Source organism: Nymphaea colorata, chromosome 3, assembly GCF_008831285.2.
Source record: "Nymphaea colorata isolate Beijing-Zhang1983 chromosome 3, ASM883128v2, whole genome shotgun sequence".
NCBI classification, from domain to species: Eukaryota; Viridiplantae; Streptophyta; class Magnoliopsida; order Nymphaeales; family Nymphaeaceae; genus Nymphaea; species Nymphaea colorata.
In genome coordinates this window covers 27746721-27759452 of record NC_045140.1, presented here as the reverse complement: position 1 = coordinate 27759452, position 12732 = coordinate 27746721, and the positions used below count along the sequence as shown (strand labels likewise).

The 12732-nt window shown below is 38.7% G+C and overlaps 2 protein-coding genes across 2 annotated transcripts; both read right to left on the bottom strand.

Moving 5' to 3' along the window:
* Window positions 1–268: 268 nt before the first annotated feature.
* LOC116251322 (probable E3 ubiquitin-protein ligase RHY1A) lies at window positions 269–5181 on the bottom strand. Its single transcript, XM_031625522.2, has 3 exons — window positions 4682–5181; window positions 1541–1731; window positions 269–983 (listed from the first exon to the last, which is right to left on the bottom strand). Exons 1-3 carry the CDS (start codon window positions 4925–4927, stop codon window positions 563–565), a joined length of 858 nt encoding a protein of 285 aa, XP_031481382.1. The 5' UTR covers window positions 4928–5181; the 3' UTR covers window positions 269–562.
* Window positions 5182–6280: 1099 nt separating this feature from the next.
* Window positions 6281–10925, bottom strand: LOC116249675 (enhancer of rudimentary homolog). The gene is made up of 4 exons (XM_031622868.2): window positions 10710–10925; window positions 8438–8531; window positions 6762–6882; window positions 6281–6674 (listed from the first exon to the last, which is right to left on the bottom strand). Exons 1-4 carry the CDS (start codon window positions 10710–10712, stop codon window positions 6581–6583), a joined length of 312 nt encoding a protein of 103 aa, XP_031478728.1. The 5' UTR covers window positions 10713–10925; the 3' UTR covers window positions 6281–6580.
* Window positions 10926–12732: the final 1807 nt, after the last annotated feature.

The window sequence follows — 12732 nt, the reverse complement described above, 5'->3', positions numbered from 1 at the left end:
AAAAATATTTGAGTAGGATGCCTCCTTTCCTTTTATTCAACACGTAAAAGGTCTCTCTCTCTCTCTCTCTCTCTATATATATATATATATATATATATATATATATATATATATATATATATATACGGCTGCCAACTGCCAGATATTGAAGACTATCGATAAAAAAAAAAATCGTCACAATCGTATTTAGCAACCGTCTATAGCATAGACAGCTTGTGGTCGTCACAGCACTTTTCAGTTTTATCAGTTTTAATTTTTTCAGTGTACGTATGTAAATAATTATGCTGAATTGGAAAGTTAACAGAGTGAAATTGTTACATATCCAGTCTCTTGAAATTTCCACTACACAGCAACCAATTTCCTTTTTCTGGAAATGGTGCTAGTCATAACTGAAGGCTTACATTCCATCAATGTAAAGCCTCTGTAATGCTGACAAAATTGTTTGTTACAGTTCTAAGCTTACTAACATACAGATTTTGGCACAACGGCGGGCCAAAAAAAAACTATAATGTTAAATGCAGTCACTCAGAAAAGCAAATTTCCTACTGTAGAACGAAGCTCCTCATCCAGAACCCACATCTATGCATGTACGGCAATATGGGCAGTCTCCACAAGTAGTTATCCAAGGATCTAGGCACACGGGATGAAACTTGTGCCAACATGGCAAGCGGATCAATCCCTCTCCCACCATAAATCTCTCCAAGCATATCGAACATTCAATGGAGACACCTTCAGTCCCTGCAAAAAGCTCTCTGTGCAGACTATTGATAGCCTGTCGACTGAGGCCGGGAGGCTTTGCTTTGCACTCACTAGAAAATGGCAACGCCTCAGTTTGGCTCCTACTTGATGAATATATGTTGGTTGGCGCCAGCCACTCCCTTGGTGATTCAATTTCCCAGTCTCCCGCATCAACAAACCTCAAATCATCAATGGTCATTGGGTAGAAACCACCCCCGGACATGTTTTGAGCATGATTACTTTGCCTGATTCACAATAATGGCCATGAACACATGAAAAAATACTTAATTCATATTCATCCACATGCATATATTTGATAAGAAGAACCTAGACTCCAGACAGTGATTCAGCACCACATATACAAACACAACTGCATGCTTATTCATTGGGTGAATTGGCCCTCTTGGACAGTTGAAATTCAACCAAGCTTAGTTGAGGGTTGAAGCATTATCCCTCTGGCAGGCTTGGCAGCCAGTCGGCACATCAATTCTTGGCCTGCCGCTTCTGTCCTTGAGGTGGCAAAAGCGGGCATGCACAAAATCTGTCAAGGCGCTCCCCCGCTAATGGGAGATGCTCTTCTAGGAGCAAGTGGACGTAAGCACATAAAACTCAATGCCTTCTATGAAATGTAAAGGCTCCATCCACTCTTTCCTGCCTGAAGCTTCTTTCAACCAAGCAGAAGAGAGCAACCTTTTATACAAAGGGCATCATTAAAACAAACATCCCGTTTAAGGCTGCTGGAGTCCACACAAATACATGCATGCATGCACTCAAAGAGAGAGAGAGAGAGAGAGAGAGAGACCTGCTTGCTGTAAGAGATGACCCTCTCAACCTCTCAAAAAGCCTTGCCCGTGCTTGTAGTACAGCCCCAGGAAGTCGCTCGCTCCTGTCTATCCCCAACCAGTTACCTGCATTGCCAGAGGTTCCATTACCACTGCTGGTGCTTGTGTGAGACAGAACAGTTGGTTCGTCATACCGAGAAGAATCGCGTTCCTGGAAATATTAACGCAGTGATATAAGGAAACAATAAATAGATGATTTATTTCATTATTCCCATCATCTGGCAGTAAGTGCCTGTTGATAACCAAGACTTTTCTCTATCACATCATCAAAGAAAGGCAGGGAAGAGTTAAAAGAGGTTAGGAAACCATTGAGAATGGCAGTGGCAGATCCAGTGTTTGTCCCTCTTAAAGTAGCAAAGGGCTGTAGAGGTGTGTTCACTCGATACATGAAAACTGGTTTATAAGTTCACTTGATAGATGATAACTGGTTTCCTTCTGAGAAGTTACTGAGACAATAATTAAATATTTTCTTTTATAGATAAGTTTCTTTTTCAAGACAGTGTCATCTAATAAGTCAAGTTGCTGTTTCATTAACCTCCTTTTGTAAACAAAGAATTAGAACATATTGAGATTGCAACATGCACTGCTTTATGAAAAATTGCTTAAGGCTGAAGTTCCAGCAGAAATTTAGACACAGAGGGGCGCTTGATTATCTGGATCTAATAAAAAATTTAAAGCGTCAAAATCTAATGTGCAGCCCACCTCGGCTCCATCATTCTATCAAGCTGCAGACCTTAGAACAGTAAATTTGTGGTCCCTTTTACCCACCAAATCCATGGACATCTATTTAGAGAAAAGGAAGAGGGAGGCAAGGGGGAGTTCTGACTTCAGTTCTATGGATTAAAGATGCATGATCACAGACTCCCGTTGTAATTCATGCATTGCCTCAACAAGGGATCTGACAATCTGAGATCCCTGTGAAATCCATGGATCTGAGACTCTGGTATTTAAGATCCCAAAAGTAACTGATAACTGAGGACATGAGGCTGTGTAGATCAACTCAGATAGAGCTCCTGATCATACATGATTCTCACTCCAGGTCCCAGGAAAAGAAGAAAAATTCTGCAGGATCAAGAAGAAAAACTGCAAGCTCTGCAAATGTCAGTTAGAAACATATAGTCCATGTTTGATCACATCGGATCTAATCTGAGATCCACTTGGATTCAGAAACACCCCCCTCGCCTCTTAGATCTACAGTTCTTCAATGTAAATTGGATATGAAAACCATGGGTCCATTATCCATTGACTGTTTAAGTTTAAAGTTTTAACAATGGATCTCTCCCAGCATGGATCTCAGATCAGATAGTTACAGTATTCACACCATTTGAAGGGTTAAAAAACAGCTTGCAACATAGAAAATGTAAAGACAATCACATATTGTGAAGCCCATATTCTTTCAGTGTCAAGAAGAGACAAGCGCTTTTGTTGCATTCCAACTCGAAAAATGCTTGTTCCACATGCATAAAGTGAAGATGCTGCAAAGATGACATCCTCAATTGAAACTATTTAGCTCCTACTTCAATTTGGTTTGGTTGAAAGCTTGCTGAAACTTTCAAGCTGGTTATTTGCAGTACGTTCACTAGGATGAGGATATAAATTTTTTCCTATTCCAAAATGTTAAATTTAAATGGAAGTTAACGTGAAAAACATCAAACACAGCTCTACCGCCTCAATCTTGCCGCTATAAAAACTCATTTGGACTTAGCAATCAAGCTCCAAAACAAGACATGAAAAGCTTGGACATAGTGGCAAAACCTCAACCTAATAAAATAACAGCCCCAACAGGAGTTACCATTATCAACAATCAGCAAGCATTTTCCAATACACATGGGCCAGCTTGCCAACCACCATTTAAAACATTAAATATAAACTATAAAGCATATTTATATTTATGGCATGTTATACAAGTATCACTAAATATATATATTTAACATTTGGAAGAAAAAAAAAAACCAAAAAAAAAAAAAACCAAAGGGTGGACCCTGATGCATATGACTTATTGTACCTTAGCCTGAGGTTTATTAAGATGAAGGCCAGAGAACGTGAGGAACCAAGAACATATGAATGGAGTTCAAAAGGGCCTTCAAATGTGCAACTACAATCTGTTAAGCCATCCTAAAGAATTGAGTTATAATCCGAGAATATTAAGAGGATTCTCAAGCCTTGCACCAACCGATGCCTGCACATTTGAGTTAAAAGTCCACAAATTTTGCAAGATACAAACTTGTGTCGTCCTAGCGAGGCACTGCAATTGTAATTGCATCATAAAGTGTATAAACGCATATGTTTTGACGCTTCAACATGAAGAAGACTAGCAATATACAAAAGGCCATCACCCTGGTAAATATCCTCCCTCAGTGTCACACAGAGAAGCATATGAAAAAATATGTCTTAGGGAACAACCGTCCCCACTATGTTTCAACTTTTCAACTCAACAATGTCGTATGTTTATTTTGATACACTAGTTGTGACACTTTCATTACATCGTTCTTTCAACCATTGATTCAGTTGTGACATAGTACACATTTCTTTGAAGCCATAACTAGAGACAAGACATTGAAGGCCAAGGTCACAAATGCAACAGCATCACTAGCTAATGGTTCAAAAACAGGGGCTCAACGCAAAACAAACCAACAGCTTGAAGAAAGCAACTCTCTGTTCCAATTGAAAGGAATTGAAGGTAGTCCTTGATCTGGCTCAGCCTAATCGACTTAAAGTACACGCGTATTCTGTAGCATAAGATGACCAAAGACAAAAAATGCACCACACAAATGACGCGACAGTAACCAAGTGAAACAGGGAAAATTGACTACGATATGGTCAAAGAGAACCAATCTCAGACGGCACACAGAACAAAGAAAGAACCACAAAGAATCTACCGATAAAACACTTGTCCAATCGCCATTGAGAAGAGAGAGGTCCAACTGGAACCAGCTAAAGTTCTTTCGGATGAAAAACAGCGAAATCACTCGAGAAGCCGATGGAAACCCACCCACAGGTCCCAAGGACTAAACTAAACCTAAAAGTGGAAAAAATAGGGGAGAGGAAAGATAACTCCAATAGTGGAGAAGCCAGGTCGCTGAAGAGGGGGAAGGCCTTACTATCTGCGAAAGGCGGTTGCACAGCTGCCTGGCGTGGTGGGGATGACGGTAAGGATCGCAGTCGTCGAGATCGCGATGGTGGGAGTGGCGATGGCGATGATGGTGGTGTCGGTGGTGGTGGGCAGGAGAAGAAGGAAGAGGAGGGGCGGCGGTAGAGGCAGTAGCCGCGGCAAACCCCTGGTCGGCCGAATTCCGCCAATAAGAGCGAGATCTCCGGTGGTAGAAGAGCTCCGAGGCGCTCGTCATGAATAACTACAAACGTCCTTCGCTCAACCACTCTCTCCCCCTCTCCCTCTCCCACTCTGCAACAGGTATAGACTGGAAGAACGAAGAGACACGAGAGAAAGAAAAGGGGGAAGAGGATTTCTTTCCAGTTTCAGGCATGAGGACAAGCCATCTTGCACGCTGCTTCTTTTCCGGCTATTTTTCTTTTACAAGCTTTCAAATACCAATCGTTCGCCTTTAATTTGGAAAAATCGCTTCACGTCTCTGAGTTCGTCTTTATCTTTTCTCTTCTTTTTAGGATTTATAGGAACCGCATAAAATGAAATGTATGGCCCCTCGCATCGCTTGATTCGCGTTAAATATATCTGCAGAAAATTAAAGCAAATAAAAATAACAGACTTCGTAATAATAAAGTGAGAAGAGGAGAGGATGGTGCATGCTTGAGACCTAGCACGTCGCTGTGTGTTTGTGGCCCAACACTTAAACAACTTTTGGAGATAATAACACGCAGCTTTGTGTTAGGACCCAAACCCATAAACAAAATTTTATGGATAATAAATGTCAACTTAACCAACATTTTAGCAATTTCTAAGAAAATGACATCCTTCATGAGAATTTGTACAAACATAGCCGACGCCGTCCATAAATTCCTATTTTTCATTTTGTTTTCTTGCGTGATCCCGCAAAGTAGCTTTCGGACTGCACTCACTCCCTACAAACTCTCAAAGCACCAGGATTTGAACGAAGACCATGCTTTTTTTCAGGATTCATGGTTCTTTTTCTTCTTCTTTTTGAACAAGGGAATTGGCATCTTTCGCCTTAAAGAAAAAAAGCATGTTCAAAGATGCACATGACCGCTGAACCTTTGATATCTTTCAACTTAAACGTCTCCTAGTCCAACTAGCTAGTTAGTCACCAACGCTTAGTACATGAAATGCCTCTGTACTTCGCTGATTGTTGATCACTACGTGATGCATAACCACAAACTTAAGTCTCATGTCTCCATCTTGCGATTTCAACCTTACGCGATCCAATTCTGTATCCTATTGCCAATAAACTTGCATTTCTAGATTCAGACGCCACCACCAATTATGGTTTTGGCCTAACGTGTTTATTGAGCTAACACTAAAGAAGTTTAAGCATTACGTTGGTCTTTAATAAGCAATGATGTTTGGTCAAGCAACACGAAACATCGTTTAATTCATCTCTCAACACACACACACACACGAGTTTATCTAATACGATAGAATAATGATCGTACCTTTAGAAGTTTGCGCTAATGAAGAAACAGACCTGGTTACCCAGAGGTTAATATCTCAACCATATCGCATACCAGACCTGGACTGCAAGATTCAGATGTCTAGATGTGCAGGATACATGCATAAATATTGGAGCATTCTTTCACATATTAGCATAACTTCTTTCCTCACATCCATGTTCCAGTGCTAAGTGCACAAGCATCTGTCAATGCAGAAATAATCAAGAAAAAAAAGAAAAAACTCTCCACTGCACTGATGCTAATGACAAACTCTAAGCCACTAAGGGTACATTCTCTTCAGATAAATATATGAATATTTTGACAACAATCTCATATTTTATATTTCACCAATAAAAACCAAACACTAACAAAACTCCTTATGCAACAACTATAGTTTATCGCAGAGGTACTCTGAATCAACGAGTAGCCATTCTCCTCAGATGCTGAAGCACACGCTGCTTTATCCACTGTCGGTCATTTGGTAGGTAAGCTTGAATATTATGGTCATACCTGAAATCAAGCCATGCTCATGAGAAAGCAATCGACTGAGAAATTCAGACAACAAGAACGTTCGTGAGAGAGAATGGAGATACATACACCAAAGCGCTTAGGTCTGCAAGGCCATCAATGAAATTGTACAAATCTGCAATATCATATGTAAGGTTATGGATGGTAGGGTTTAACTCCTTCAGCTTCCTTTCATAAAGTTCACAAATACCTGAAGGTTCATCAAACAACGATTTTAAAGATCGTTACAGTACCAAAAGCCAAAGAAAAAAAATATGCTGCGATGGAAAAATGGACAAGAGTGGAAGTGTGTGCAAACGGGTAGAATAGTTATTGTGACTATGCTGATCTCATGCTGGCTAATGATAGAGAAGCTAATGACTTTCAGTAGCATGGTGGCTCGGTGGATCTGCTACCATAACGAGATGTCCTTGAACATTTAACTCAAGTATCTTTGACTATGCCACACGGATGTGGCTGTGCATATGGAATTCAACAATCCTTGTGAAATTTCAGTGACTTCTAAATAGTTAGACCTGCTGTTGGTGTCAAATTGGAGAATCTTGACATGGCTCTTTGCTGGCACTTAAGAAGAAAGGGAAATTTAGTGTTACCAAGAGACTCAGCCGAGGTTAGAATGGCAATTAAGTACTCCAGATAAATAATTTAGGAAATTAGGAGAAACCAAAATGTGTTCGAGCAGTGTTGCCAATAACATCATATAAGTCAGTATGGCACATTGGCCGATATGCATTGGCTATATCAGCCTATTTCCTAATTTTTTCATATAAAAAGTACTTCTATAAGTAATTTAAATTCATTTAAGAACAGAAAACAAACTTTCTTTTCAAAACTAATCAGTTCAACATCCTTTCAAGGATGGGCAAATATGCCAATATGGCCAATACGAGAATGACAACACTGTTTCACTGCTTCTCAAAAATGGAGCCTTGTGAACATCTAAACCATACTTCTAAGGAAAAAGCTTTATACTATATCCTTAAACAGGTGTATCATATGAAATGCTGAACAGATGCCTCTGGTAACTCTCTAGTCCCTAGTTGTGATACTCTGTTATCCCATCAAAAGGGTCCTGAATATCTTACAACTGTGAGAGGGAAAAAGCTTGGATCCAAAACTAACCTGACACATATGCATGTATGCATACAAGCAGAATGTGATAGCAGGAGGCAAGTCACTCAGAAAAGAACATCAGTATATCCCGAGCAACAAAAAAATGGAGCTTGATACTTTTTTGGAGCTTGATATGGAATCACCTAGTCATACCACCATCACACTGGCACAGGATCAATGGAAAAAATAGATGAAGACAACAGTTCCCATAGGAAACTAGTTATTATCATGTGTAGATAGGGGATACATGTAAAGGAGACATGTTCGTGAACATCAAGTATCAGGATACACCAGAGCAGATCCTTCTGTCTACTAATAGGCCACATAACAAACACAAGTGATACTTTCAGAAACAGATATACTCCCAAAGAACATCTACAGGCACAACACTGGCAAAGTATCATTTATGAGAACTATTGCTGTTTCTCATAGCACATGATTACTGTAATAAGATGAAATACACAAACATGAACAACCAGTAATACACACCAGCAAACTTACAAGCTTTGAGTATAGTGCTTAGCAAATGGATTCTTATGTTCTCTCTCATGTTTTCAACAAAAAAAAAAAAGGTACGAATTATAAGCCGTTACTTAAAAGCAACAAGTATGGATTAGAAATATGTAAAGTACCATCCATAGCTTGATTTATGGAAGCATAATCCATGAACGTTCGGGTCGCTCTGCTCTGAGATGTCTGCATAAGTATTATGGTGTGCCGATTGGCCTGCAATGAGATCCAAGAGCAAGCAAGAAAGACAAGTTTTAGGATCACCATAATTAACATTGATCTTCCCCAGCAAAAGCCTTAAAATAGCAAATATGATGTAAGCACCTATGGGCTGGGACTTGCAAATGCAAAAAATTATTTGCCCTGTCATTAAATGAAAGAAATCAAATGGCTTTACAACAATAAAATATTGGCTTTCACAAAAATAAGACAAAGGTATAGGCGTATAGCTATTATATTCTCTAGCTCATATTTCCAATCCAACATTTACAAATACAAGCTATCAACCAACCATATAACTGTTCCAATTCAATGAGATGAGGAAAAAAATAAGTATTTGCATAATTCCATGTGAAAGGTTACTTAGTTCAATTAATCTGATTATATATATATACACACACACACATATATATAGGGAGAGAAAGAGCAAGAGAGAGAGGGGGGAAGTAAATAAATTTCCGGTCAACCTGATTATAAGCAAAAGCTTCAACAAACCCAAATTAGGAACTTTTTTCATCAATTATCTTCGATGTTAGACCATCTGTTTCCAATGCTAATCAATCACGTGAAATGAACAATGGTCAACCATCTATTACAGTTGGTCTAACACAATCAAAGTTCAACTTGAGTACAATGAGATTTTTCCATGTCATGCCTCAGAGCTTCGGTGGTCATATTAAATCTCCCTACTGTGTTGATTCAACAGAATGATCATTAATGCACTTCTCAAGAGCAATGTTTTCCTCTCATAAAATCTGTGCATCTATGAAACTCTCAAGATCCAATCATTTAACTACTTCACAGTCTGAAGGTGGCAGCTCAAATTGTTGGCTGGTTTACCAAAAACAAAAAAAAATACATAATAAAGATAAACCAATAGCACATTCAGCACTGAAGTAGTTCAAAGGACCAGGTGGTCTGTGTTGCTCTTGAGAACAGTCAGCCGAAACGTATAATTGGAGTTTGGATGCTATATATGGAATAAAGATTGCATACTCCAAGCATGCCTATTTTTCATGATTACCATCTTTCTAATCCCCTGAAGCATGTTATCTTAATCTCATGCTCAAGTATCTGCCTCGTGCATAAACCAGTAGATCTTAAAAAACACGGGCGTGACAGAATAATCAGTCCATAAGCATCTCAAATAGTTAAGTCACTCATCGGCAGAATCATGAATCAGGGCAGCACATGTAAGACAATTGTTCAAACTTCATACCAGTTACTTTCCATGTCATCAGAGTTTCCTTGAGTGCAATAATCAAAGCTTAAGCCACAATGTAGGCAATCTTTTGCAGTTAGTTATCACTATAAAAGTATGACTCATCCTTGATAAGGAGAGATAATGTCGTTTTCAGGAGCACCATACAGAACCTAGTCCTGGCTGTTTTCCCAGTGCTCCATCGGCTACTGACCTATTTTCAAGTCAGCTAGATGTACATGGCCATATGCTTATATTAATGAGCCCTAAAATAGCTTTCAGCTTCCGAAGAAACTGGATAAAAACCAAATTGGTACTCCTCAGTTCTTTTGATCCCATGCAGCTGCAGAAAGGGCATCAATAACACTTAAATGGAATCTGAGCATCACTTTTCAGTGGAGCATTCTCGAGATGATCGAAACTTGACATCCACCACTCAGGAAATTCATACCACTTCTTACATCCAGAAAAAAAGGGAAAAAGCACACCTTACGTCCTACAGGCAAGGAGTATAGCAGGAGTTATCCTGAAGGGCAGCAGCAAAACAGGCTCCTGATTTTAGGAGATTAAAAGAAAGCTATGCAGCAGAACGTCGCACCCCGAGTCAGGGGAATCACGACTAACAGGTGGGATTTAGGGCAAATAATAGAGGAAAAATGAGCATAGATATCGCAGACAAACCAGCATCACAGTAATAACTAGAGTTACAACTTCTTCCTCAGGATTAGAGTCCTAACACTTCAGACCGCTCCGCTACGCACTCAAATGAACACTTTCCCGATGACCAATCGCTCGCCCATAACCAACCCACCAGAAAAAAAGAAAAAGAAAAGAAACCCCAATTGCTTAAATAACGAAAAAAAAAAAACAATGCGGACCAGAAAGAAAAAAACACAAGAAAAGAAATCAAGAGAACCAGATGATGAAAAAACTCCAGCGAAAAACGTATAAAATCGTGTAAAATGAAAGCTTACCATGTCTGAGTTGCAGAAAGACTAATCGATGAGCAGGAGAAGGAGGTAGAACGGTTTCAAATGAATATCTGAGAACGATTAGCAACGCTCCATCTCACCCTTCATCTCTTTCTCACCCCCTTGTCGGACACCAATACACCTTCCGGTAATATCTTCGGGCCAACTGAAGCCCCTCGAGGTTTTTGGTTTCTTATTGCCAATCGAAGGAACTGTCCCTCCACGGAATCAATAGACTTTGCTTTGCTTGGGAGTAGAAGTCCCTCTCCAAATCACATTGACACGATATGACAATGATGCGAGACGCGATCGACCTCAAACTAACAAATAGTTCAGCTAACTCTAGTTAATGTATTTTTCTAGTGCCCAAAGTTAATTTTTTTATAAGTTTAACTATATAAATAAATGAAAAAGATATAAATTTGTTAAGAGTAAAATTTATTGAAATTTGATTGCAACTGGAGTTATAAAATATAATTATATGGTCAATTTACAATTTTTTAGCGGTCCTAATATATACAAAAAGAGTGAGAAAAAGAGGGAGGAGAAGCCATAATTTTTAATAAAAAAATCACAAATTTTAATATAAAAATAAAAAATGCCCCTTGTCAACTGGGTAGGCGACTAATCAGAGAGAATGGGAAGGCTGTTGCCGATAAAATGTCGATGCATGAATTGAGCGACTGCTCGGTTGGGTGCTTTGTGTAGCAAAGCATTTATATATGTTATACTTTATGAGAATTATTTAGACCATTAATTTAAATAAGATCATGAATATTGAGTTTTAGAAACTTAATTGTACTTTTAAGAGAGTAAAATGCCTTCCGAAGGAAGAAAAAAATGAGTTTCCTTAATCCATACCACCTGTTTTCTTTAAAGGGTATTTCAGTTTCTTAAAAATACAATTATGTTTCTACTCTTCTAATTTGATTTCCACCATCTGATCTTATACAGAAACATGGAAATGTACCGGCCATAGAATGTTTTCCGACGGCTAAATATGTAAAAGCACGGCTAAATGTGACATAAGCCGCTACTAAAAACATCGTACACTGTCGCTTGCCATAATAAACCATTAGTAGTGCTTCTATTGCAAGATGTTTTTAATAACAATTTTTTTTAAATTTTGTCATCCAGCTTTATATACCAATGGGCTAGTTCTAATTTTTCTATCTTTATATATATATATATATATATAGAGAGAGAGAGAGAGAGAGAAATGAATGGACTTTGTAATATTTCCCATTGATACCAAACTTTAATTAAGGTTATCTGATTAATTATCATCATTAGCTTTGTTAAACAAAAAATCACTGCGGTGTTTTGATAAGCAGACTGTAGAACAAGGATACAAGAAATCTGAACCTATTAGACCAATGGAAGTTGATCAAGTTCACACAATTCGGACTACATCTTCTCGGCGGTATCCGTATCAAGTATGTTTTTCAAGTTCGAACAAAGTTTACTTCATTGTTGTGTATGATTGGAAGAATATCATAAACATCGGATGTTAAATAACGTGAAACCAGATCTCGCTGCAAAAATGAAAAAAAGTAAACAATTACAACATGCAAAGGCAAGACTCCCGCTTGCCTTTATACTGCATGTTACGTCCTAAACCAGATCTCGCTGTTTCATGTTGTTTCTTCATACTGCATGGGAATTGATGCAACGTACTGTTTTCCTAATTAAGACTTCCGCTTGAGAAACCGAATCCATCTTGCATCCCTCAAAGTTTTGGAATGGTGTTATCATGTAACCTTTGAAATCACCTAATTGTTTATTTCCCCCGATTCTCTTCTGGATGTGCAAACAACAGTGAAGGTGATATTAGTGCAGTCTTTGCAAATTCTTGCTGACAAAGGGGTTTACCTGTCTTGGCATTCAGCACCATTCTCATCTCTAAGATCAGTGTTCAAAAGCTGAAGCTGCATAGTGACGCTTCTAAAAGGATTTGAAATGGACAAACGAATTGGTTAAAAGGTTGTGTGCAATACTCAAGCTTGAGGAACAGTATTCAGCTTTT

Bases quoted from the DNA above. Each gene is read 5' to 3' on its own strand.
- LOC116249675 (XM_031622868.2), bottom strand. The intron at 6,883-8,437 runs GTACTTTACATA...ATGAACCTTCAG, and splicing joins CATAAATCAAGCTATGGATG to GTATTTGTGAACTTTATGAA. The intron at 6,675-6,761 runs GTATGTATCTCC...GCTTGATTTCAG, and splicing joins GCAGACCTAAGCGCTTTGGT to GTATGACCATAATATTCAAG.
- LOC116251322 (XM_031625522.2), bottom strand. From the start codon at position 4,927: ATGACGAGCGCCTCGGAGCTCTTCTACCACCGGAGATCTCGCTCTTAT. The intron at 1,732-4,681 runs GTAAGGCCTTCC...TAATATTTCCAG, and splicing joins GCAACCGCCTTTCGCAGATA to GAACGCGATTCTTCTCGGTA. The intron at 984-1,540 runs GTCTCTCTCTCT...ATTGTGAATCAG, and splicing joins TCATCTCTTACAGCAAGCAG to GCAAAGTAATCATGCTCAAA.